A 27,017-nucleotide genomic window follows, 5' to 3' on the forward strand; every position below is an offset into this window, starting at 1 on the left:
TCTGAGATGACTACTGTTTGGTGTGGGAAAGCAGAACGAGTGGAAAACAAAACATTTTGTTTTTAGAGGTGTACTTTATACTGTCAGTGTGATTTATAATGTGTATTTAATATGTGTGATTTGCATGCGACAGTAGCGAATTTAGTGGGTCAAGCATGATTTTTCCTAGTACAGCACGAAAGTCAGTAAATTCGTTATGTTGCTAATGAATGAGATTATGAGAGTGTGGGAGAGAATGAAGTAGCAAAAGATTCCTTACTAATGCAGAAAATGCACAGTAGCAAAAGACAGAAACATCACGAGACCATAGAATAGTATAATGCTTATGTTATATCATGCCCATTGGGTGGAGAATCACTTGTTTTACTATTGTGTTTAAGTGTTATGCAAGAAATTTTGCAACATTAGCATGAAAGAATTTATTGTAATAAAAGAGGAGATATATGAGACAAATAGTGGTCTTGATTAGTGGGTTGTGGGTAGCCATTTTGTTGAAGTATTTTACCATAACCTCCATTTTCTTGCTGGGATGTCCAAGCCTTGGATAAAATATACACCACAGGAAGGAAATGTGGTCTTGCCAGGGTGGAGTGAGTCCATCAGAAATGTGTAATAGCTACTATTCAGATGCGTTATCCATTCCGTTGCATTAAAAAGTAAGGACGAGAATAAATTATAGCTTAACTGATTGGCACTAGGGCTCATATTTCAAGCATAGTTGCAGAGGGTACGACAATCATGAAAATATTTCTGATGTACGAATAATAATTGCACTCGCTTGGCAAGCCACTCGTCTGGTAGACTGACTATTAGATGCCACAGAATGGGGCAGGAACCTCCCAAAGTGTATTAATGTTTAAATGTGTGGATCAATATGTCGTACTGTGATGCGTGCATGTATGTGTGGCAGTAGCGATTGGTCTTGCTAGCCGATCCTTGACGCATGTGCTGACGTGCGCAGGACCCGCAGCTCGTGGTCCGGGGTTCGAGACGCGCTTACCCTCGCGCGAGGCTGCCCCCAGACCGACTACGACGGCTCCGAAGACTGCCTCTACCTCAACGTGTATGTGCCGGCTACGGGGGGTGGTCCTTTCCCCGTCATGGTCTACATTCATGGTGGCGGCTTCTCAAGGGGTTTTTCCTTCAGTGGTACTCCACACTATTTCGTGGAGAAGGGCGTTGTGTTGGTCACAACCGCCTATCGTCTCGGCGCCCTTGGTAAGTAAATCATTTTATTTTTGTCAGGACAGGCGTTACCTACGACTATTTTTGAGAAATCCAGAAGATTCTGGTCGTAAGGGAAATCGCTTAGGGCGATTAAAGCAACACAGAATCATGCGACGTCGAAATGAGGACAGCAAGAGACAAATCGAAATCTTACGATCGATACTTAAAAAATGTACTTATGATGGTATGTCATGCTGTGCTTTCGCTGTTTGGCAATATTAGCAAATTTCGAAACCACTGGAATGAAACAGAAATTAATATATTTTCAGGAGGAAGTGCCCAACAGCTTTTATATATTTGAAAAATGTCGTATTATCGTCTTGAGCTGCTGGTAAAATACTTTATTTATACAACCAGTTCCAATCGTCTGGCCATCATCAAGTTCATAGAATTATTCACAGCATCATGTTAGAAGAAATATAAACTCGTTATTGTCAGTTCATAAAAACATAGACAATACACTGTCATCCTATCACAATATAAATTACGTCGTTGATCTTTAAGAACTGCGCTGTGGAGTGTACACACTCACGTTAAAACTGCAATCCTGTTATGAACGTGTGCTCTCCGTAGCACAGTTTTTATAGATTTTCGACATAATTTCTATTAACATATGGTGACAGTCTATTGTTAATGGATTTATCACCACCTCTGCCACCAATAATGTACTGTGACTACGTTTCTGCCAAGTCTTCAGCAATATCACATGATGCTGCGAGTACTTTTATGAACTTGATGACGGTCAGACGACTGAAAAGGTTGAATAAATAATTTAACCAGTAGCTTAAGGCTGTAATGTGACATTTTTCGGACACTTAATACGCTCAAAAGCTTGGCTTACATACTTTCTCCCAAAAAAGAACTCAGTTCATGTGCTGTAACCACGACATAGAAAAATTGTCCAAAAAGTATGGTTGATTCGAGGGAGTTCCGTACTTAATATTCCTATGCGAGTTCCTTGAATCTACTGTGGAAGAAATAAAAATGGAACAGAGAATTTCTCTATTAAAATCCACGCACACAATACAAAAAACAAACTATACAACATCATTATCAAATCATAAGGCCTGTATGTCTGCAAAAATCTTATATTCATATATATGGGGCAAGCAAGATACACTACTGGCCATTAAAATTGCTACACCAAGGAGAAATTCAGATGATAAACGGGTATACATTGGACAAATATACACTCCTGGAAATTGAAATAAGAACACCGTGAATTCATTGTCCCAGGAAGGGGAAACTTTATTGACTCATTCCTGGGGTCAGATACATCACATGATCACACTAACAGAACCACAGGCACATAGACATAGGCAACAGAGCATGCACAATGTCGGCACTAGTACATTGTATATCCACCTTTCGCAGCAATGCAGGCTGCTATTCTCCCATGGAGACGATCGTAGAGATGCTGGATGTAGTCCTGTGGAACGGCTTGCCATGCCATTTCCACCTGGCGCCTCAGTTGGACCAGCGTTCGTGCTGGACGTGCAGACCGCGTGAGACGACGCTTCATCCAGTCCCAAACATGCTCAATGGGGGACACATCCGGAGATCTTGCTGGCCAGGGTAGTTGACTTACACCTTCTAGAGCACGTTGGGTGGCACGGGATACATGCGGACGTGCATTGTCCTGTTGGAACAGCAAGTTCCCTTGCCGGTCTAGGAATGGTAGAACGATGGGTTCGATGACGGTTTGGATGTACCGTGCACTATTCAGTGTCCCCTCGACGATCACCAGTGGTGTACGGCCAGTGTAGGAGATCACTCCCCACACCATGATGCCGGGTGCTGGCCCTGTGTGCCTCGGTCGTATGCAGTCCTGATTGTGGCGCTCACCTGCACGGCGCCAAACACGCATACGACCATCATTGGCACCAAGGCAGAAGCGACTCTCATCGCTGAAGACGACACGTCTCCATTCGTCCCTCCATTCACGCCTGTCGCGACACCACTGGAGGCGGGCTGCACGATGTTGGGGCGTGAGCGGAAGACGGCCTAACGGTGTGCGGGACCGTAGCCCAGCTTCATGGAGACGGTTGCGAATGGTCCTCGCCGATACCCCAGGAGCAACAGTGTCCCTAATTTGCTGGGAAGTGGCGGTGCGGTCCCCTACGGCACTGCGTAGGATCCTACGGTCTTGGCGTGCATCCGTGCGTCGCTGCGGTCCGGTCCCAAGTCGACGGGCACGTGCACCTTCCGCCGACCACTGGCGACAACATCGATGTACTGTGGAGACCTCACGCCCCACGTGTTGAGCAATTCGGCGGTACGTCCACCTGGCCTCCCGCATGCCCACTATACGCCCTCGCTCAAAGTTCGTCAACTGCACATACGGTTCACGTCCACGCTGTCGCGGCATGCTACCAGTGTTAAAGACTGCGATGGAGCTCCGTATGCCACGGCAAACTGGCTGACACTGACGGCGGTGGTGCACAAATGCTGCGCAGCTAGCGCCATTCGACGGCCAACACCGCGGTTCCTGGTGTGTCCGCTGTGCCGTGCGTGTGATCATTGCTTGTACAGCCCTCTCACAGTGTCCGGAGCAAGTATGGTGGGTCTGACACACCGGTGTCAATGTGTTCTTTTTCCATTTCCAGGAGTGTATTATACTAGAACTGACATGTGATTACATTTTCACGCAATTTGGATGCATAGATCCAAAGATATCAGTACCCAGAACAACCACCTCTGGCCGTAATAACGGCCTTGATACGCCTGGGCATTGAGCCAAACAGAGCTTGGATGGCGTGTACATGTACAGCTGCCCATGCAACTTCATCAAGAGTAGTGACTGGCGTATTGTGACGAGCCAGTTGCTCGGACACCATTGACCAGACGTTTTCAATTGGTGAGAAATCTGGAGAATGTGCTGGCCAGGGCAGCAGTCGAACATTTTCTATATCCAGAAAGGCCCGTACAGGACCTGCAACATGCGGTCGTGCATGATCCTGCTGAAATGTAGGGCTGCGCAGGGATCTAATGAAGGGTAGAGCCACGGGTCGTAACACATCTGAAATGTAACGTCCACTGTTCAAAGTGCCGTCAATGCGAACAAGAGGTGACTGAGACGTGTAACCAATGGCACCCCATACCATCACGCCGAGTGATACGCCAGCATGGCGATGACGAATACGCGCTTCTAATGTGCGTTCATCGCGATGTCGCCAAACACAGATGGGACTATCATGATGCTGTAAACAGAACCTGGATTCATCCGAAAAAATGACGTTTTGCCATTCGTGCACCCAGGTTCGTCGTTGAGTACACCATCGCTGGCGCTCCTGTCTGTGATGCAGCATCAAGGGTAACCGCAGCCATGTTCTCCGAGCTGATAGTCCATGCCGCTGCCAACGTCGTCGAACTGTTCGTGCAGATGGTTGTTGTCTTGTAAACGTCCGCATCTGTTGGCTCAGGGATCAAGATGTGGCTGCACGAGCCATTACAGTCATGCGTATAAAATGGCTGTCATCTCGACTGCTAGTGATACGAGGCCGTTGGGATCCAGCACGGTGTTCCGTATTACCCTCCTCAACCCATCGATTCCATATTCTGCTAACAGTCATTGGATCTCGACCAACGCGAGCAGCAATGTCGCGATACGATAAACGGCAATCGCGATAGGCTACAATCTGACCTTTATGAAAGTCGGAAAAGTGATGGTACGCATTTCTCCTCCTCACACGGGGCATCACAACAACGTTTCACCAGGCAACGCCGGTCAACTGCTGTTTGTGTATAAGAAATCGGTTGGAAACTTTCCTCGTGTCAGCACGTTGTAGGTGTCGCCACCGGCGCCAACCTTGTGTGAATGCTCTGAAAAGCTAATCATTTGCATATCACAGCATCTCTTTCCTGTCGGTTAAATTTCGCGTCGTAGCACGTCATCTTCGTGATGTAGCAATTTTAATGGCCAGTAGTGTGTTTCCGTTAGAGAGCGTTGTTCCGATGCGGATATATAAAAACCGACGTGTAGGTATTTGTGTCTTTTCGACGTGCGTGCGGTAAATGCAAGTATGTGAACTATGACGACGTTATTACCAAATGCATTCAAACGGGAGCAATGTGCTGTTATTTTTCTTAGCTGCCGAAAGGCAAACGCCGGTAGTCATCCAAGGGAGAATGAAGAATTTGTATAGGGGAGATGTCTCACGAAAACTACCGTAGTGGAATGGTGTGCCAAGTTTCGTGCTGGTCACGATTCGACACAAGGTCTGGGAGGGAAGCAGTAGTTCCGCCAAGCCATGCGAATAACACGCATCGAGTCCCTAAACGAAGGCCTTGTAGAGTCGACGACTCCTGTCGGACAGGTATGAGCAGGAGGCACTTACGGATCTCTCCACTGAGCTGGACACGGTATTTTACCAAACGGATATCTTCATCCTGGTGCACCGGTGGGATGATTACCTCTAAAGACTATTTACCAATTAGGTTCCTTTCGGAGTATGGTAATGCATTAGCTCCTTACTTAACAATCATATACAACCTTTCGCTAGACGAAATCTCCGTACTCAAAGACTGAAAAGTTGCACAGGTCACACCAATTTTCAAGAAAGGTAGTAGGAGTAATCCACTAAATTACAGGCCCATATCGTTAACGTCCATATGCAGCAGTATTTTAGAACATATATTGTATTCGAACATTATGAATTACCTCGAAGGAAACGGTCTATTGACACACAGTCAACATGGGTTTAGAAAACGTCGTTCCTGTGAAACACGAATATCTCTCTATTCACCCGAAGTGTTGAGTGCTATTGACAAGGGATTTCAGATCGATTCCGTATTTATGGAATTCCGGAAGGCTTTTGACACTGTGCCACACAAGCGGCTCATAGTGAAATTGCTTGCTTATGGAATATCGTCTCAGTTATGTGACTGGATTTGTGATTTCCTGTCAGAGAGGTCACAGTTCATAGTAATTGACGGAAAGTCATCAAGTAAAACAGAAGTGATTTCTGGCGTTCCCCAAGGTAGTGTTATAGTCCCTTTGCTGTTCCTTGCCTATATAAACGATTTTTGAGACAATCTGAGCAGCCGCCTTCGGTTGTTTGCAGTTGACCCTGTCGTTTATCGACTAATAAAGTCATCAGAAGATGAAAACAAACTGCGGAACGCTTTAGAAAGGATATCTGAATGCTACGAAAAGTGGCATTTGACCCTAAATAACAAAAAGTGTGAGGTGATCCACATGAGTGCTAAAAGGAAGTGGTTAAACTTTGGTTACACGATAAATCAGTCTAATCCAAAAGCCGTAAAATCAACTAAATACCTAGGTATTACAATTACGAACAACTTAAATTGGAAGGAACACACAGAAAATGTTGTGGGGAAGGCTAACCAAAGGCTGCGTTTTATTGGCAGAACACTTAGAAAATATAACATATTTACTAAGGAGACTGCCTACACTACGCTTGTCCGTCCTCTTTTAGAATACTGCTGCGCGATGAGGAATCCTTATCAGATAGGACTGACGAAGTACATCGAAAAACTTCAAAGAAAGGCAGCACGTTTTGTGTTATCGCGAAATATGGGAGAGAGTGTTACATAAATGATACAGGATCTGGAATGGAAATCATTAAAAGAAAGGCGTTTTTCGTTGCAACGGAATCTTCTCACGAAATTCCAATCACCAACTTTCTCCTCTGAATGCGAAAATATTTTGTTGACACAGACCAATATAGGGAGGAACGGTCACCACGATAAAATAAGGGAAATCAGAGCTCGTACGGAAAGATATAGATGTTCATTCCTTCCGCGCGCTGTACGAGATTGGAATAATAGAGAATTGTGAAGGTGGTTCATGAACCCTCTGCCAGGCACCTTAGTGTGATTTGTGGAGTACCCATGTAGATATAGATGCAGACGTAGAATCCTCACGGCAATTTTGCGTGATCGGCATACCGATTGTAGACTGTGCTGACTTTGAACGGAAAGGTGTTGATCGCCCCTTGTTGGAGGTGATATGTGAGATATGCTGGGTGAGAACAGATGGATACAAACCAAACTAAAATGAAACAACAGAAAAATTATTTGACATCGCCGCATGGATTCGAAAAACAACATTATAGTCTTAGTGGAGCATCCACAAACTCCCAGCAAAAAGAGTTACCCACGAAATTTTAAGATACTCGTACAAGCAACAACTCCGTATTCAACACGTTAAAACCGATCTACATAGAGTTCAGATAAATTCCTCGGACGTTTTATACAGAAATAGTACATATAAGGCCGGCCGCGCTGGCCGAGCAGGTTCTAGGCGCTACAGTCTGGAATCGCGCGACCGTTACGGTCGCAGGTTCGAATCCTGCCTTGAGCATGGATGTGTGTGATGTCCTTAGGTTAGTTCGGTTTAAGTAGTTCTAAGTTATAGGGGACTGGTGACCTCAGAAGTTCAGTACCATAGTTCTCAGAGCCAATACATATAAGATTTTGACAGATGGGAAGTGCTGTCAGACTAAGACAGAGAAGAAAACAGGTGCAAAACTGACTTAAGAAAGTAATAGAACTCACAGAAAAAATTAGAGCTACATGAAAACTCAGAACACCGCATTATCAAGACTAGAGTGATCATCATGGTCCAGTCGCACATTGTATACACCGATGTACATTTTTACCACCTGCATAATAGCATGTTGGTCAACTCTTGGAACGCAATGATTCTGCATGGCATTGAATTAAAAACTCCTTGGTAGGTTTCTGGGTGTGTCTGGTTTTTGGAAGTGTCTGGCAGCAGAGTTCTACGCACAGGGCAGGGAATTCCCGTAAAATAGGGTCGGTTGTTTGTGTGGCGGAGCTGGTGACCTATGGCGTCCTAAATGCGTTCTGTCGTTTTGTGATCAGGTGACTTTAGTGGACAAGACACGACCGTGAATCAGCTATCACGTTCCTCAAACCACAGTGGTATGATTTTGGCCTGGTGACACGGACAGCTATCCTGCTAGAAGGGGCCATCCTTGTCAGGGAAGACATGAAGTATGAAGGGCTGCAGGTAGAACACAATAATGTTCTCGTAGTCCACAGCTGCCATGGTGCCTTCGATTATTACCACACTTTCCATGGAGGACTAGATGAATGTTCCTCATACTATAATACGAGGGTGAGTCAAATGTAAACCTTAAATTTGTAATAACAAATCGAAATTTCGCGCCGTTATTCTGTAAGTTGGTAAGCGTGCTACAAACAGCGTGCAGAATGGCCTGTAGGTGGCAGCGTAGTGCAGATGTACACATACCGCCCGAGTATCAGTATAAAGATGGTCGCCCCACTTTCGACTTGCACCAGGGAAGAACAGCGTTCTGTTATTCGGTTTTTGGGTAGTGAAGGTGTGAAACTTATTGAAATTCATCGACGAATAAACGTTGAGTGTAATGATGCACGTTTGTCACAACAGCAAATCTATGAATGGAGTAGGAAGTTCGCAAATGGTGTGACTTCAGTGGAAGATGCTCCTAGTCCAGGTCAGGCACAACGAGTTGTGACACCCCAGAACATTGCAGCAGTTGAAGCCGTAGTGAAGGAAAACCGCCGAGTGACACTGAATAACATTGCAGCATGTTTACAGATTAGTCACGGGTCAGCACATCACATTGTGCATGATGTGCTCCGGTTTCACAAAGTGTCTGCAAGATGGGTACCATGGCAGCTGACTCCTGAAATGAGAGAACGACGTGTTGATGCTTGTGAATAACTTCTTACGCGCTTTGAACGAGAAGGTGATGGCTTCCTTGCAAGAATTGTTACTGGGGACGAAACCTGGGTTCACTTCCACCAACCGGAAACGAAGAGAGCGAGCAAGGAATGGCGCCATTTCTCATCACCAAAACCAAAGATGTTTAGAACAGAACCATCAGCAGCAAGGTTGTGCTGACTCTCTTTTGGGACGAAAAAGGCGTCATTTTGGAGCATTACATGCCTAGAGGGACCACTGTCATCAGTGCATCATATACAGATCTCCTAAAAATCATCTGCGGCCTGCAATCAAATCAAAGTGACGTGGATTACTGTCAGCAGGTGTCCTTTTGCAACATGACAATGCAAGGCCCCACACTGCCCGTGCAACAGTTGCAACAAACACAGACCTGCATTTTGAGTCTCTTCCTCATCCACCATACTCACCGGACCTTGCCCCAAGTGATTTCCATATGTTTGGACCACTCAAAGACGCAATGGGAGGAAAAAGTTGTGTTCTGATGAGGAGGAACGACACGCGGTGCATGAGTGGTTCCGCAGACTAACAAAAGTTTTTTTCCTGAAGAAGAAATTTATGCACTTTGTAAGCGCTGGATGACTTGCATTGAGCATGGGGGAGATTATGTTGGAAAGTGATACAGCTTTGTACCACTTCTGCACAATAAATAAAATTTAAAAATATGTTTAAAGTTTTCATTTGACTCGCCTTCGTACTACTCTCACCAGCCTGCGTCCGTAGCGCGGTGTTCGTTTCCAGCTGCTGTTCTCCTGGAAAATGGCTATCCAGACACGACTACCGACCTTCTGCAACAAGAAACGTGGTTTATCCGACCAGTTGACACATTTATATTCATCCACGGTCCAGTCTCGTTGATCCTGTGCCCACTGCACAATGTCGTTGGGTCATCATGGAAACACGTAATGGTGTCTGGCGAAAGAGGCGTGTATGGCGTGAAACGTCTCAGAGCAAACATCCTGCAACAATCATTAAAAGGGTCCAGGAAGGAGGCCGGAGCGTTACGGTCTGGGAAATGTGACTCAACACTATATATATATATATATATATATATATATATATATATATATATATATATATAAACATTTTAGGGAAGACTTCGTAATAACACTGCCTAAATTAGGGTCTCTAATCATAAACTTCTTGTGGGGATTCCTGAGGAATTATCCGAAATCGGAAAGAAAATTACCCTCCAATTAATTGCCTGCAGCAGCATTGTACTCTGTAGCCTGATATACAACAATAATAGTTCAAATGGCTCTGAGCACTATGGGACTTAACATCTGAGGTCATCAGTCGCCTTGAACTTAGAACTAGTTAAACCTAACCTAAGGACATCACACACATCCATGCCCGAGGCAGCATTCGAACCTGTGACCTTAGCGGTCGCGCGGTTCCAGACGGAAGCGCCTAGGACCGCTCGGCCCACTTGTAAGGGGAGGGGATGGCCCAACCCCAAAGTTCTCTGATGCCGTGGATGTCCAATATCTCGTCGCCTACTCGTACTTTCAACATACGCACGTCAACGACCGCTATATATCACTGGATTTTGCAATTTGCGGCCAGCATCGTCTGTAGAATAATTCCCCATTCGTGTCTGCTTTGTTTGTATACTTCCTTATCGCCTCGCACACCTAGAAGCACATCAGAACTCATTCGGTTCCGCTGTGACCAGCAGTCATAATTTTTTGGCTCGTGAGAAGAAGTGTACAACTGGACGGTAATTTTCTGTCCGAATTCGGATAATTCCTCTGGAATCGCCGCGAAAAATTGAAGTTTATAATCGGAGTTCCTAATTTAGGCAGTCTTATTACGAAGTCCTTTCTGAAAGATTTTTTATATACACTGTCCAGTCACAGTCCCCAGACCGTAACGCTCCATCCACCCTCCCGGACGCATACGACGATTGTTGAAGGATGTTTGCTTTAGGACGTTTCATGTCACAGACGCCAACGGCCATCTGTCCCATGGTACACAAAACGTGAAATTTCTGAAAAGGATGTCCATTTGCGGCATTGGCGTGCAAGTTCCAGCCTTCATCACCGATCACCAGTAGTTAGTGTTGGTGCACAAATTCAGGCACCAGCTGCGAAGAACCCATACTCAGCAACGTTCGCTGAATCGTCGTTGAGGGACACTGTAGGTAACCCCTTGGTTCATCTGGGCGGTCAGTTGCTCAACAGTTGCACGTCTGTTCGCCTGTACACATCTCCGCAGCCGTCGTTTACTCCATTCATCTATGGCTCGTGGTGCGCCACAGTTGCTTTGGCTCCAGTTTTGGATAGACCATTTTACCATGCACGGTATGCTTTAACCACGGCAGTTTACAAAGTTCACTATTTCCAAAATGCTTCCAACTATTGTTCCGAAAGCCAGTGATCATGTCCTTTTTGGATGTCAGATAAATCGCTCCGTTTCTGTGTAACGACAATGACTGCACTGTTCTCCGTGTACCCTCCCCCAAAACCGCGACACGTTTCATTTACCCTCCACTGCTAGTGCTACCAGTGGTTATTTTCACGTTGACATAGGCGAAAAACAAGAGAGAATAAAAGATTTGAAATGTGGTGCTACAGAAGAATGCTGAAGATTCAATGGGTGCATTGAGTTGGTTCTATGGATTTGAGAGATATTAATGAACAGGCGATATACAGAGGCATCAAGGCACTGGTAAAGGAATTGTGCATGTAAAAAAATGTACGGACCAAAGCTTGAACACAATAAAGAGGTTCAAGTGGATGTAGGGTACTGCACATACACTCCTGGAAATTGAAATAAGAACACCGTGAATTCATTGTCCCAGGAAGGGGAAACTTTATTGACACATTCCTGGGGTCAGATACACCACATGATCACACTGACAGAACCACAGGCACATAGACACAGGCAACAGAGCATGCACAATGTCGGCACTAGTACAGTGTATATCCACCTTTCGCAGCAATGTAGGCTGCTATTCTCCCATGGAGACGATCGTAGAGATGCTGGATGTAGTCCTGTGGAACGGCTTGCCATGCCATTTCCACCTGGCGCCTCAGTTGGACCAGCGTTCGTGCTGGACGTGCAGACCGCGTGAGACGACGCTTCATCCAGTCCCAAACATGCTCAATGGGGGACAGATCCGGAGATCTTGCTGGCCAGGGTAGTTGACTTACACCTTCTAGAGCACGTTGGGTGGCACGGGATACATGCGGACGTGCATTGTCCTGTTGGAACAGCAAGTTCCCTTGCCGGTCTAGGAATGGTAGAACGATGGGTTCGATGACGGTTTGGATGTACCGTGCACTATTCAGTGCACACCAGTGGTGTACGGCCAGTGTAGGAGATCGCTCCCCACACCATGATGCCGGGTGTTGGCCCTGTGTGCCTCGGTCGTATGCAGTCCTGATTGTGGCGCTCACCTGCACGGCGCCAAACACGCATACGACCATCATTGGCACCAAGGCAGAAGCGACTCTCATTGCTGAAGACGACACGTCTCCATTCGTCCCTCCATTCACGCCTGTCGCGACACCACTGGAGGCGGGCTGCACGATGTTGGGGCGTGAGCGGAAGACGGCCTAACGGTGTGCGGGACCGTAGCCCAGCTTCATGGAGACGGTTGCGAATGGTCCTCGCCGATACCCCAGGAGCAACAGTGTCCCTAATTTGCTGGGAAGTGGCGGTGCGGTCCCCTACGGCACTGCGTAGGATCCTACGGTCTTGGGGTGCATCCGTGCGTCGCTGCGGTCCGGTCCCAGGTCGACGGGCACGTGCACCTTCCGCTGACCACTGGCGACAACATCGATGTACTGTGGAGACCTCACGCCCCACGTGTTGAGCAATTCGGCGGTACCTCCACCCGGCCTCCCGCATGCCCACTATACGCCCTCGCTCAAAGTCCGTCAACTGCACATACGGTTCACGTCCACGCTGTCGCGGCATGCTACCAGTGTTAAAGATTGCGATGGAGCTCCGTATGCCACTGCAAACTGGCTGACACTGACGGCGGCGGTGCACAAATGCTGCGCAGCTAGCGCCATTCGACGGCTAACACCGCGGTTCCTGGTGTGTCCGCTGTGCCGTGCGTGTGATTATTGCTTGTACAGCCCTCTCGCAGTGTCCGGAGCAAGTATGGTGGGTCTGACACACCGGTGTCAATGTGTTCTTTTTTCCATTTCCAGGAGTGTATATGTGCTGAAACCTACAGTAACGAGTAAACATTCTTTCAATTACATTATTTGTTAGTTATCAAAAAGTGGAAGGAACTGACAAAGTTTCAGGAGATCAGTGTCTATCACAGGATCCAGTTAGTGGCACTTGATAATAACGTAAGAAAGTACAGAAAGCACCACAGGACTCAGACATCGGTAGAGCATCTATCCGGTGAAAATGTTTCCGAGCCTATCATCCGCAGTCGAACGCTGCTGGCGAACTCCTCTGGGAGTAGAGCATGACGAGGCAAGGCATTGGGCAAGTCTAGCAGAGGAGACTAACAGTGTCCAGTGGTGGTCGTAGAAGGAAGACGGTGGCATAGCACAGCTGACGTGCACCTTCTTGAAATGGCTGCAGGAAGAGCATTTATTTCCATCTGCCCTGCTGGCAGTTACATCGCCAGTTTTGTAGTTCCCCAGGCGTGTGAATTGCATGTCTGGCGGTTATGTTCTGCATTTACTTCCGATTCTGACGGGGCCGCTGAACTACGAAAGCTACGGTTTCTGTCATCGATACATCTTCGTCCATCGACGAAGAAAAATGTAAGAATATGAAAGACTTGCACGAGATATGCTGCACTGTAGTGTCTTGAGACTGATCACTATAATGGGATGTTAATATTTGATAAGGGTGAAAGTAACGCTGTTACTGCTTTTTCTTTTAATTGTCTTTATTTTTTGTTCTTGATTTCTACTAATTGTGATATACTTGCGACGAGTGGACTCTTTTCCATACTAGAGCCCAGTACATGGTATGTGCTGAACAACAGCAAGATTTGAGCTTCAGAAACTTAGAACCCAGAACTTTAAAATCCAATAATCATGCCCAGTCGCCAACATCTCTCTCTACCAAAAAACGATATCCGCAGCTCGCATTGTCCAGACATCATGCCTAAAGAAAATGTTACAATGGTCTCCACAGCCGAGTCAGATCCACATTACGTCAGTCGGCTGGTGAAGGTATTATTTAGCATTGAAGAATATTTGCAGATTATCAGAGGTTCTCGAAGAAAAGGGATTTATCTCAATGTGACATGCACATCTTAGCAGTACCTGATATTTATGTTGTGGAGATCAATTTTCACTGTTTTCACACCTTACATAACATAATGAAATAACGAAACAATAATCAAGTCTTGCATCCATCTTCAGAGGTGGTGCCAGCCCCATGGCGGGAAGGAGCTGCTAAGAGCTAACCGAGTCACCTTCCGCGACGCGGCGTTTCGGCACTCTATGATTAGTGCCAGATGCTGGAGTCATACCTATATATACGGAAACCACACTAGCCCCGGCAGTTAGTGATTTTGACGCCTGACGACGATGTGGAGACAGTCATGGAACGCTCGAGTATTTTATCGCAAACGATGTGTCTTGAAAACTGAGAAGATATTATTCAATTGTATTGCCTGAAAGACTCTGAGGACATAAATCTTTCCTCCACAGTAAGGACGTAACGCGAAATGTCAGATTTTTCAAAAAAACTGCACAGAAGAATATCACAACTCTGAGGTCACAGTAAAATGACACTGGCGTTTGTAGAATTGTTTCCATGTTGACATGAAAGACCGTTTCGGAAGTTCGAGTCTGCTATCATCTGAATAAACTGCTCTAGGCATGGTCCAAAACAATCTGGATTCATTTATTATGATAGTGAGTGTGCAGTATTTTCCAGTATTTGACACGTTTTAGATCTCTAATAAATTTTCAATCCAACAGTCATATTTGTCTATCGTGATGTCCTTGCATGACCTGTTGGCAAATGGAACATACAGCCGGTGATGTGCTGACGAAGTATTCCATTACGTGAAGTGGTTCACTGTCTTTAATGTAAAACAGAAAATACATTTAAAAGTTTAATGTTTTGAATGAAACAAAAACCATATGCATTACGTTCTAAAGATTAGCATGTCAGGGTATGACACTGTGTCGTCCTATCCAACAACTTTAATCTGCACCTATAGAAAATTGATACATATGACTCTGAGTACAGCAGACAAAGAAACCATAAAGAGTCATCTGGCAGATGCCGCTAACTAGACTCCTCTGGCTAGTTTTCTATTGTTTCTATGTTGGATTTTTTATTTTTGTTTTTCAGAACAAAAAATTCAGGAACTAGACGTTAAGGAGCTGATGTCTAGTAGTTTGAGAAATTTATGTGTTGCTGGCATGTGGTAGGTTTCATGAGCCTGCAGAACGATGACATCCTGGGCAATGCGGGCCTCAAGGACCAGGTGCTGGCGCTGCAGTGGGTGCAGAACAACATCGCCGCCTTCGGTGGGGATCCTAGCAAGGTCGCCATTTTTTGTGAGAGTGCTGGCGGCGCCTCGACATCACATCTCTTCCTTTCGCCAGCGACCAGAGGTGAGAAGCACCCCTTAAGTTATAAAGGCTATAAACCATATGGATTCATTCAAGAACTATAAGACTTCTAAACCAGATACAGAAAGAAAATATATCACCTCATTAGACGGAATTAAAATTTTTCGTCACTTCCCTACTCCACTTGTGTTTGCCTTTGAGTTACCAAACGAGTGTCACAACCTTCTGCATCAGACTGTCGGCCGTTATGTGAAATCCTTGACTGGGAAGTTTAGTCTCCTTGTCATTATTGTTTACAGACATTGTTATCCACTCTGTTATTCTTTTTGAGTTCCATCCATTTTACCCTATTCGTTTTACAAATTTTTAAAGTTTTCTGTTAAAAATATTGTAAATTAATCTCAGTTTTTCAGATGTTAATTGAACCCTGGACCGTATAGAAATCTGGGATCTTGGCTTTACATCAGTATTCAGCAAGAAACAAATAGCATTTCCTATTTGAGACAGTATTTGGTGTTGTTCATCTTCCATTTAGAGACTCCAGTTTGATTTCGGTCCACAGCAGCAGCCCAACACCAATAAATTAACTAAAAGGAACGCTACTCTTTGACAGTTTGGTACAGGTGAGAGCTGGTAACAAAAGTTAGTGTGTGCGACTGACTTTGTTTTCTGCTACTGTACTATGAAGCTCGTTTATGATGGTCCTTGATTTGATACCGTCTGGACCTGTATGCTCCACCAATCTCAAAACATGCAACATAAACGTAGTACAATTGTTACCAATGAATACAATAAAGACAGTACACACACTACATAATCCTGTCGAATCAGTAGACAGAATCACTGAATAGACAAATCAGCGAGAAACTTGTAGTGTTGACTCAAGCTTTGGAATTTCATTAAATAGTAAAGCACATGACGACTTAATTTTTATTAGTTTTTAATCTTAATCATAAGATTTGAGTGTAACTAATTGAGCTAACCATTATGACTACTGTCTTATGCGTTCTCTCTGGATGCGAAAGGTGCATTCCTCAGAAGGTGTAACAATATCTTATAGTAAAGGTCGCTTTTTTAGTTAAGTCAAGCTGCTCTTCGAATCTCTTTAATAGTTTATAGATGGAAGGAAGTTCACACGTTGTTCAAGTGTGGTGCTGTCAGTGGCTAATGGATCGTAGCTGTCGTACTGTATGTTAAAATTAATTTGAATATTTCCCCAGGCAGGGCTAATTCAGAAGTACACGTTCGTTCCACAAGTCCACTGATTCATTCGATCCATAACCCGCCGACGTACAATTGTACGCAGAATCATTAATATTGACAGTAACACGTCGAAATTCCCTTTTATACACGTGAGTTATATTCTCATAGTTCGGAAAAACTTTTCCCTACTACTGATTATTACATTAATACTGAATATCATCCAAAGCTCGGACAATAAGTTTACAATTACAAAATTGCTCCAAAGGCGTCTCTTAACAATACAAATCATCTATCCAGACCCCTATCCAAGCAGAATTTGCAGAAAGAAACTTCTCTCTATGTTAACATTCCAGGAGTAAAGCCTCGTCGCAGTCCACAGTGTTCCAATTTCTCTTTTCTGAGAACTTTTATAACTCCTAATTATAAAGATGAAATGCATGATCATTGACCCCAGATTGTATTTGTACAACTTCAGTATCATAAAATATCTCTGTAACATACCAGTGGATAACAATTGCATGGTTGGGTAGTACAAATCAATGAATGTAGTTTACAACTTTTTTTTCTTGCCGTCTTGCTTCATGTTTCCATTCAGTGGCATCCTCATCAGCTTATACAATGTGTCAAGAGCGGCGTTCTTTAAGTACCTGTTTCCATTTTTTAAAATGTGACCGTACGTCGCAACGTACTTACTCAGAAGCTGACACTCTGATGAGAGATGACGAGGGATTTCAGGTCATCCACCTTTGACAAGCGAGCTGATGCGTACAGAAGTGAGATAGCAGTTGGATCACGCTGAGATTTTTCAGGTCTCTTTGATTTGAGACAGTACAAAGTGAGTCCCATGTCAGGCTAAGAAGATAGAGATGGGAACGACAAGGAAATGAGAATCTGGGTTGGCTTACTGGTCTGCCCTTAATGCTTCTTCATGTGTTTACCATGAACATGCAGAAGAGCACAGACACAGTTTTATAAATTCAGTAAGTGTAATACATAAATAATGCGGCCAATCAGTAATAAGAACAATAGCCACACCGGCCTATAACTCTCACAGGATTCGGACATACAGATTAGCAACGTATGGTAATACAGACCACAGGTCATGGAACAGCCAGATCCGGTTTTCTTAATCGAAACCTTAGGGTCAGTTGCACACTTCACCATGGAAGTGACAAACAGAAGCACGTACATGAAGACAAATATACGAATTATATCAGTGACCATAGTCCAAAGGTACGTTCACGCAAGCTTTACATGTCCTTGTTACTGTGCAAGCTTACTTGAATGTAATGCTCACACACACAGTATCTGCTGCAGGCCGTTGTTAATACGAGGCTGCTGGATGCAACTCTTCTCTGTCTGGAACTCTACCCTGCTTGATGTTTGAGGGCCTCTATATAGGTCTTTGGGCCTTTTTGCTTATACGTGTTACATGTCTGCATCGCCTTGCCTTCAATTCGCAATCAGCGATCGTGAAATCATCAGTTCCTCAATGCATATGACCTCCTACTGAACTGACGAAAGCGGCTTGCACTGTATGTCTCCACTAAGTTACACGACCTACTGCAATAATCATGGTTAGGTAATTATTCTTTTCTTCTGGCAGCCTTTCATGAGTCGGCCATTATAGTTTGGTTTCTGTATATTCTTAGCGTGACGCCAATAAGCAACAGGTAATTTGAGCGGAGTCTAGTTATTTGCACATTATTACGTTTCACTCAGTCTCCAAATATATAAGTAATTGTATTTATACGAATAATTGTAATTACAAACCTAAGTCAAATCCTGTCCCACCAAAACAACCGAAATACCAATTCAAAATTGCTTTGAAAAAACGTAGAACGATCATTGGATACTGACTAATAGGATGCGCACACAAAGGCATTAGTCGTGATGTATCAGACTTTGTTTTAAGTGTGTTGGTCAACAGTCTTACTGGTTTTTACTGTTTTTTATCAAATTTTTGTTCGAGAATCTCCGATCTTAAAACCTGTTGCTCGTGAAACACAGGTAGCTGTCCTGAAATAATAGCATGATACAAAATTTAATCTTCTTACGAATATTACATACAATCAATGCAGGACAGTAGGGGATAAATTTCATTTGTAATTACTACATGTGATTATTATATGTGAGTCATCCATTTTCATTGGAACTTCTCGACAGGGCTCTTCAGCCAAGTGATCATGCAGAGTGGAGTAGCGACGACCCCCTGGGCGCTGGCTGATAATCCTCGCGAGAAGGCATACCGTATGGCGGAGGCGCTCGGTTTCCAGGCGCAGAGCGACAACCACACTGAGGACGACGACGTACGGTTGGCTGCCTTCTTTCGCGCTGCCAACTACTCAGACCTCATTAACGACACCTCAATCGCACTCTCGGATCTCGTAAGTGAACCATGTACTTTAATGAACAAATTACGCTCGAACCATATATTCAAAGCATATTGTTGTCGTTGTTGTCTTCAGTCCAAAGACTGGTTCCAAGCAGCTTATAAAATAAATAAAATAAAAAATATTATTTAAATATTAATTTTTCTATCTGTATGATGGTGATTGTGATTGTAATTGTAATTAATATTTGCTTATCTGGAACGTGGACGTTTAATTATTCGGTATCAGACGCTTGACAATGGCTTTCTCGTAAAGGCAATGTTACTCGTAGTTGACCGTGAAATAAAACTGAAATAATCGGACTTCGTAAATAAATCGTTTCCAAAGACTGCTGCGGTAGGTGCGGACTCATAATCTAAATCTCAATATTTCAATAATTTGCCAGCCATGCCAATACGTCGTACAGAGGTGATTGTCTACTAAACATAAAAAGTTACACAGTTAGTTAAATCAGATATATTCAATGAATAAGCCTACAGTTCATAATCCTACTTACTTTTATAAATATAAATTCTTTACAGAATCGAGTGCCTAGTCTGGTTGCAACTCGCAGTATTCTTCTATAACATGAAATATGGCGGTGTGCCAGACAATAGAATAAAATACGTGCTTCTCGCACCACTTCTACCAGAGCTCTCTCTTTTTTTAATCAAACATAAGAGTAACGTAATTGTGCTTTTGTTTTATCAGCGACACAGCGCTGCAGTTGTGTGCCATAGGCTTTATTTATTTGTCACTGATTATTTATTTAATTAATATTTCGCGTTTCCGAGGAAACTCACGCTCGGCATGCAAATGTGCCTTTATAAGCTCTCCACGCCAGTCCATCCTGTGCAAGCCCCTGCAACTCCATATAGCTACTGTGACCTGTATCCATTCCAACATTGTACTGTACTCAAGCCTTGGCCTTCTTCTACTGTTTTAGCCCCCCCCCCCCTGCTCCCTTCGATTACCAATTTCACAATTCCTTAATACCTCAGGACACATCCTGTCAATCGATCCCCTTTTTGAGAAAAGTTGCGCCATAAATTTCGTGCTTTCCCAATTCGATTCAGTACATCTTCATTCTGTATTCAATCTACCAAACAAATTTTCAACATTCTTCTGTAGAACTACTTTTCAAAAGCTTGTTTCTGTTATCAAGATTACATGCAGTCCATACACACTGCCGGAAAATATTGGCACACCCGGAAAAACGACGTCGATTTTGATCCTATGACAGTATATGCCAGCTGGTGGATGGTATTAAAAAAAAGCACTCCGTCTTCAGGCCACGAGTGGCCTACCGGGACCATCCGACCGCCGTGTCATCCGCAGTGGAGGATGCGGATAGGAGGGGCGTGGGGTCAGCACACCACACTCCCGGTCGTTATGATGGTATTCTTGACCGAAGCCGCTACTATTCGATCGAGTAGCTCCTCAATTGGCATCACGAGGCTGAGTGCACCCCGAAGGTGGATGGTATACGTACTGATAATGGTTTCAACGTTGTTTGCCAACAGATAATAACAGGGCGCCATATGTGTCTACCCTTTGAAAGGGGATTCTCGCAGGTAGAAGGCTCAGTGTGTTGCAAAAGTGTGAAGCAAGCAGGCAACCATATCACGGAGGTGCACTCGTGCTTCCTATAGCCAACTGAACGAGTTTGAAAAGGGTTACATCGTGGCCTACCGAGTGGCTGAATTTCCTTTCGTTGAACTGCCACACAAGTTGGAGGTGGTGCATCAACTGTACAACGACGCTGGTGACAGTGGTCACTTGTACATTCTCACATCCGTAGGCGAGGTTCTGGACGTCCAAGCAGCGCCGATTGTCGTATTGTAAGGGCACCAGTGGCAGACCGTCCAGCTACCACAGCGCAGCGCTTGTGAGCCCAGACGTGTCAACACGAACTGTTGCGAATCGGTTATTAGCAGTGAGACTGCGGACATGCGTACCTATAGCCCGTCTTCCACTCACGCCACAGCATCGACGTGCCGTCAGAAGATAAACTTGGAAGATGGAATGGCGTGCTGTGGTCTTCAGCGGTAGAAGAAGATGCTGCCTGCACGCAGTTGATAGTCCTCTGCGCGTGCGTCGTAGACCTAGTAAGCACTATCTCGTAGAATTCATTGTCCATTACTCACCGGTCCCATCCCAGGCCCTGTCAGATAAGCCACAACTCTCGTTCAGCTTTGGTGTTTGTTGGGGGTGGGGATGCTAACCAGCGCTCGGTAAGTGCGGGATGTTGTTAGACCCGTTTTCTCGCCTTTCTTGAAACAAGAAGGTAATATGTTGTCCCAACAGGAAATGTTCACCCACACACTGGCCGTGAAATTCAACGTGCTCTGCAAGACGTGCAGCAACTTCCGTGGCGAGCACGATCTCCAGACTTGTCTCCAACCGACATGATGGGACGAGAAGTGAGTCGTGCGACTCGGCAACCAACAGTACTTACAGGACTACGTGCACAGGTCGAGCAGGCGTGGCAAAATGTATCCGAGGAGAGTAATCGTCATCTGTACTATCGATTGGATGCCAGAGTCAATACCTAGGGGACTGATGACCTCAGATGTTAAGACCCATGGTGCTCAGAGCCATTTGAACCATTTGGTCACTGATGTACATCACAAGCAACAACGAAACAAAATAGAAGCAAGTGGTCCAGACCTCTTGATCTAATCAGGAAAATCCTTTGAAATTGGAGAGCAGAATCATGGAAAAACTATCCAAAGAATACTAGTCATTCTGAAACGAGATATTGTTACAGCTGTAACCTAATGTCTTGTAGTTACACACTACCCTAGGTGGACTGTTTCCATACACATTATTTTAGGAAGTTTGCGCTTCAGGTGATATCTCGTGTCAGTTATGACGAACGTTTCTCGTTTATACCAACGAGTAGATGATGACTTTGGTACTACTAAAATTTACAGGAGAACCGCTGTCCACTTTCGCTGGCGTTCGTACCCGCCGTGGAACCGCCAACGGACTCGGCGGTGATCGTCGAGCCTCCAGCAGACATTCTCAGGACCGGCAGTTACAACCAGGTGCCCATAATTGTGGGCGTCACTTCCGCAGAAGGCACCGTCGTATCCACCTGTAAGTAACATGATCTGTCCAATGGCTGCCTGTATTGAGCCATATCCCGCCGCCACATTTGCGCAGAGAACACGCACTTGTCAGGGAGTGTCGAAAAATCCAAAATAGCCCAGATCTTCCTGCGAAGGTCACCATGTTTTGATTCAGGTCCTGATGGAACCCCAAATCAATTTCACAGAAAATATTCTGCGGCGTTGGCCCCTTACTTAGCTTGCCTTTACCGTTAATCTGTCGCCTACAAAAACTCCCGAGCGACGGCAAAAAAGGTAGGTATATAACAAAGGTAAGACAACGCACTCACATAATCACGGGCTAATGTCCTTTGGTTTGCTGCAGAATTCTTGAACGCTTTGTGAGCAAGAATACAATAAATGTCCTTGAGACATAAAAGCTCCTGTCCACAAATGAGCACTGATTCAGAAAGCACCGCTCGTGTGAAATGCAGCTTGCCAGTTTTCTCACATGATTTTCTACAAACCGAGGATGGAGAGCAACAGGCAGATTTCATGTTCCCAGATTTCCGGAAAGCGTTTGACACGGTGCCTCTCTGTAAACACTAACGAAGGTCCGAGCATATGGAATAGGTTCCTAGATACGTGAGTGGCTCGAAGCCTCTTTAAGTAATACGAAGGTAATCCCAAAAGTAAGGTCTCCTATTTTTTTATAAGTACATAGACCTGCGAATATCTACAGTGGTTTACATCAGTTTACAACTGAACATGTAGCTATTTTCGACATAATCACAATTTCTGTCGATGCATTTTTGTAGACGCTGTGGCAATTTTTGTATGCCCATGTCATACCAGCTCGCCGCTATGCTGTTCAGAAAGTTACGAGCCTCTTCTTTCACCTCGTCGTCGGAGCTGAATCGCTTTCTGGTCAAATGTTCCTTTAACCTAAGGAACTGGTGATAGTCGCTGGGCGCCAAGTCAGGACTGCAGTGTGGGTGAATGATTATGTTCCACTGAAACTGTTGCAGGAGAACAACGGTTTGCCGAGCGATGTGTGGCCGAGTGTTGTTCAAAATGGTTCAAATGGCTCTGAGCACTATGCGACTTAACTTCTGAAGTCATCAGTCGCCTATAACTCAGAACTAATTAAACCTAACTAACCTAAGGACATCACACACATCCATGCCTGAGGCAGGATTCGAACCTGCGACCGTAGCGGTCACGCGGTGCCAGACTGAAGCGCCTAGAACCGCACGGCCACACCGGCCGGCGCCGAGTGTTGTCATGGAGAATATGTACGCCCTTGCTCAGCATTCCTCTTCTCCGGTTCTGAATTGCCCGTTTGAGTTTTTTCAGAGTCTCACAGTACCTGTCAGCGTTAATTGTGGTCCCAGTGGGCACAAAGTCGACCAACAATACCCCTTTCCGATACCAAGAAACGGTTGTCATGACTTTACCGACATACTGTGTTTGTTTGAATTTCCGCGGCTTTGGCGAAGAAGGATGCCGCCACTGCCGTGACTGTTGCTTGGTCTCAGGTGTATAGTGGGATGCCCAGGTTTCGTCACCCGTGACAATTGAGTTCAGAAAGTTGTCCTGTTCGGCTGCAAGGCGGTGAAGAAATGCGCGGGAAGCATCAACTCGTTGCCGCATGTGGTCCTCAGTCAGCATGCGCGGTACCCATTTTGCGCACACGTTCCGGTAGTTCAATGTTTTCGTTGAAATTCTGTCAGCGGTGCTTCGGGAAACCTCAGGAACCAAAGTGCAGACATCATCCAGGGTCATCCGCCGATCTTCAAGCATGCTTTGCTCAACCTTCAACACTGTCTCCTCAGAAATTGACGGTCTCCCGCTCCTTCGTTCGTCGTGAATTTCGATCCGACCAGCTGCAAACTCTCCCCACCACTTACGAACATTTTTGACCTCCATGCACGACTCACCATACACGTTCGTCAATTGGCGGTGGATATAAATTGGCGCAGTGCCCTTTGCGTCCAAAAACCGAAGAAATGCGAGCAATTCGCACTTGACGGTAACATCCAACGGGAGCCCCTGTGTCAACGGCTGCCAAGCCAACACTGAGCGCCTCAGTGCTGCGTGCGTATGTTTACGCACAGCGCGTGAAGCACTCTTCATAACAGTGTGACCAATCGCCACACAAACAGAGTTCTGTACTTATAAAAAAATAGGAGACCTTACTTTTGGGATTACCCTAATACAACCCACTGCGTTGTCCGCGATGACGCGTGTTCACCAGTGCCCCACGGAAGTGTAACAGGACTGCTCTTAACCTCTACATACATAATGATCTGACGGACAGGGTGAGCAGCAATTTACAGTTGTTTGCTGATGGCACGGCAGTCTACAGGAAGGGTTTGTTGTTGAGTGACTGTAGGAGCATAAGCTGACTTACACAGAATTTCCAGTTGCTGTGATGAGTGGCAATTTACCCTAAATACAGAGAGATGTAAGCTAATACCGATGAGTACGAAAAACAATCATATTATGTTCTAACACAGCATTAGCAGTGTGCTGCTTAACAATCATGTTGACTGAATATCTAGGTGTAACGTTGCAAAGCGATCCGGAATTAAATGAGCACATGATGTTGGTAGTAGGGAGGACGAATGCTCGACTTCGTTTTATTGAGGAAATTTTGAGAAAGTGTAGCGCATCTATAAAGGAAACGGTGCGTAGAATGCTAGTGCAACCCATCCTTGACTACTGAGAGAGTTTTTGAGATCTCCACAAGGTCGGATTAAAGGAAGATATCGAAGTAATTCAGAGGAGTGCTGTCAGATCTCTGACAGGCAGGTTCGATCAGCACTCGAGAATCATGGAGGTGCTTCGGAAACAACGCTATTTTCGCGAGGGACTACTGCGAAAATAAGGGAACCAGCATTTCAGGCCGACTTCAGATCAATTCTACCACTATCAACGTGCGTTTCGCGTAAGGACCACGAAGATAAGACGAGAGAAATTAGGGGTCAAAAGGAGGCTTATAGACTGCCGTTATTCCCTCGCTCTATTTGCGAGTGGAACAGGAACGGAAATGACTAGTAATGGTACGTGGTACCCTCCGCCCTGCACCGCACAGTGGCTTGAGGAGTATGTATCTAACTGTAGTTGATAAAGCAGTCGGTTCACAATAAAGTTCGATTACTGCACACTCCTGAATAATGCTAAACTCTGAGCCATGTGGATATTGGTCGTCACAGCTGCTTCAGTTGCCAATATCGAGAGTGGAGCATGGAAAGTTCTAAAGCCTTTAATGACCTTCGTAGGGCAGATCATAATACTTTACATTTATTATCTTGTTGATGTTTGTTTACGTTGTCTGTGATGAATCTTCGTGTAGTATTGACATGGCAAGGAAAAAGATGAACGAAAATAATTAGATGTCAGTACAGACTAGATCTCAACAAACTCCCAATAGACCACCAGACTAACGTGTCAATCTGACATTGATAGTTCGGGAATTTAAAGAAACATGTAAGTGCACGCCACAGGAGTCAGAAACTGTTCACCCCTAGTCCTGTAGAAGCTGCTGGACGCACATTTTATGGACTTGTAGCGCGCAGGATCCGGGTGCAACTGCGGAACTGTTTGTTTCTTCTAGTGACCGAAGCAAAGATCGCGGACTTGAAGGAGAACTTCACAATGCTGATCGGCTCCCAGCTGCCACTGCCCACGGAGGAACAGCGGACTCGTGCTGCGGAGCAGCTGCAGCAATTCTACTTTGGGGACGAGGGCTTCTCCACGGACGACATGCAAGCCGTTATTGATGTAAGTATATGTCATTCACCACTATACTGTAGCAGAGAAATCTTCTAAGGTAGTGCTGAGATGACGTCAGTCTCAGAGTCGATTTGAGAGGCAAACTTAGTTTGCCCGCTTGGAAGAACCACATCCTCAACAACAAGTTGAGGTTATAGGCTTCTGAAAACAAAAGAAATGTTTCAAAAGAGTTGCGTGCGTATCTCTACCTGAGGACCAACTTGTTTGGAATGGTTTGGATTGTAACATGAGAGGTGCTCATTAAATCGATAATCATTAAATGGAGTTTATTTGTAGTGTCGTAGAAAATACAAAATAAAAAGCTTGTGCTTCCTTAATTCTGTTATGTTGTATGTAATATAATAATACGAGTAATACATGACGGAGCCTCATCATTCTGATAGGCTCTGAGCACAATGGGACTTAACATCTGAGGTCATCAGTCCCCTAGAACTTAGAACTACTTAAACCTAACTAACCTAAGGACATCACACACATCCATGCCCGAGGCAGGATTCGAACCTGCGACCGTAGCGGTCGCGCGGTTCCAGACTGTAGCGCCTAGAACCGCTCGGCCACCACAGCCGGCTCATCATTCTGACTCTCCGTAGGGTAACCACGACAAAAATTACTGTGTAACTCACAACTTTTAAAACGTTTCAAGAGTTCTTATTACAGAATGAGTGAAACATTATCTGAGTTAGTATTTTAAAAAGGGGTAACCATCATTTGTCATTACAATGACAATAATCCATCGAAGTTTATTGGTCCCGTGTTATTTGTAGACAATAACCATCAAACTCATCGCTACATCCAACACAAACGATTGTAAACAGGAATGACCTTTCTTGCATAATATTTAATCTCGTATATCACTTTTTAACTTGGAAAAGCATATTGCTAACAGCTGATACGGTTAAAATCTCGAATAATCGTTGATAGAATTAGGTTAAAAATGGTACAGTCTTGTTTAAAATTCCAAGTTCTTCCAATCAACAGTTGTGAAGCAATAAAATTATCCTTATCTGCTATTGCCTTTTTATAATTAACCACGAAATCATTCAATGTTAGGCTTTACTGTAGCGTTCGTCAGTCATCTTCTAACGAATCCCCTCTTTCACCACAGAAAATGGATTTGAGATCGATTGCCGCGACAGTC

General features: G+C 44.8%; 1 protein-coding gene across 1 annotated transcript; it reads left to right on the forward strand.

Moving 5' to 3' along the window:
* The first annotated feature begins 874 nt into the window (after positions 1-874).
* On the forward strand, positions 875-22,138 carry LOC126095549 (cholinesterase 1-like). The gene is made up of 5 exons (XM_049910328.1): positions 875-879; positions 962-1,218; positions 15,310-15,495; positions 18,823-19,043; positions 21,965-22,138. Exons 1-5 carry the CDS (start codon positions 875-877, stop codon positions 22,136-22,138), a joined length of 843 nt encoding a protein of 280 aa, XP_049766285.1.
* The last annotated feature ends 4,879 nt before the right edge of the window (positions 22,139-27,017 follow it).

The sequence above is a fragment of the Schistocerca cancellata genome, chromosome 8, assembly GCF_023864275.1.
Source record: "Schistocerca cancellata isolate TAMUIC-IGC-003103 chromosome 8, iqSchCanc2.1, whole genome shotgun sequence".
Taxonomy (NCBI): domain Eukaryota; kingdom Metazoa; phylum Arthropoda; class Insecta; order Orthoptera; family Acrididae; genus Schistocerca; species Schistocerca cancellata.

Bases quoted from the DNA above. Each gene is read 5' to 3' on its own strand.
- LOC126095549 (XM_049910328.1), top strand. The intron at 1,219-15,309 runs GTAAGTAAATCA...GGCATGTGGTAG, and splicing joins CTATCGTCTCGGCGCCCTTG to GTTTCATGAGCCTGCAGAAC. The intron at 19,044-21,964 runs GTAAGTGAACCA...TAAAATTTACAG, and splicing joins CAATCGCACTCTCGGATCTC to GAGAACCGCTGTCCACTTTC.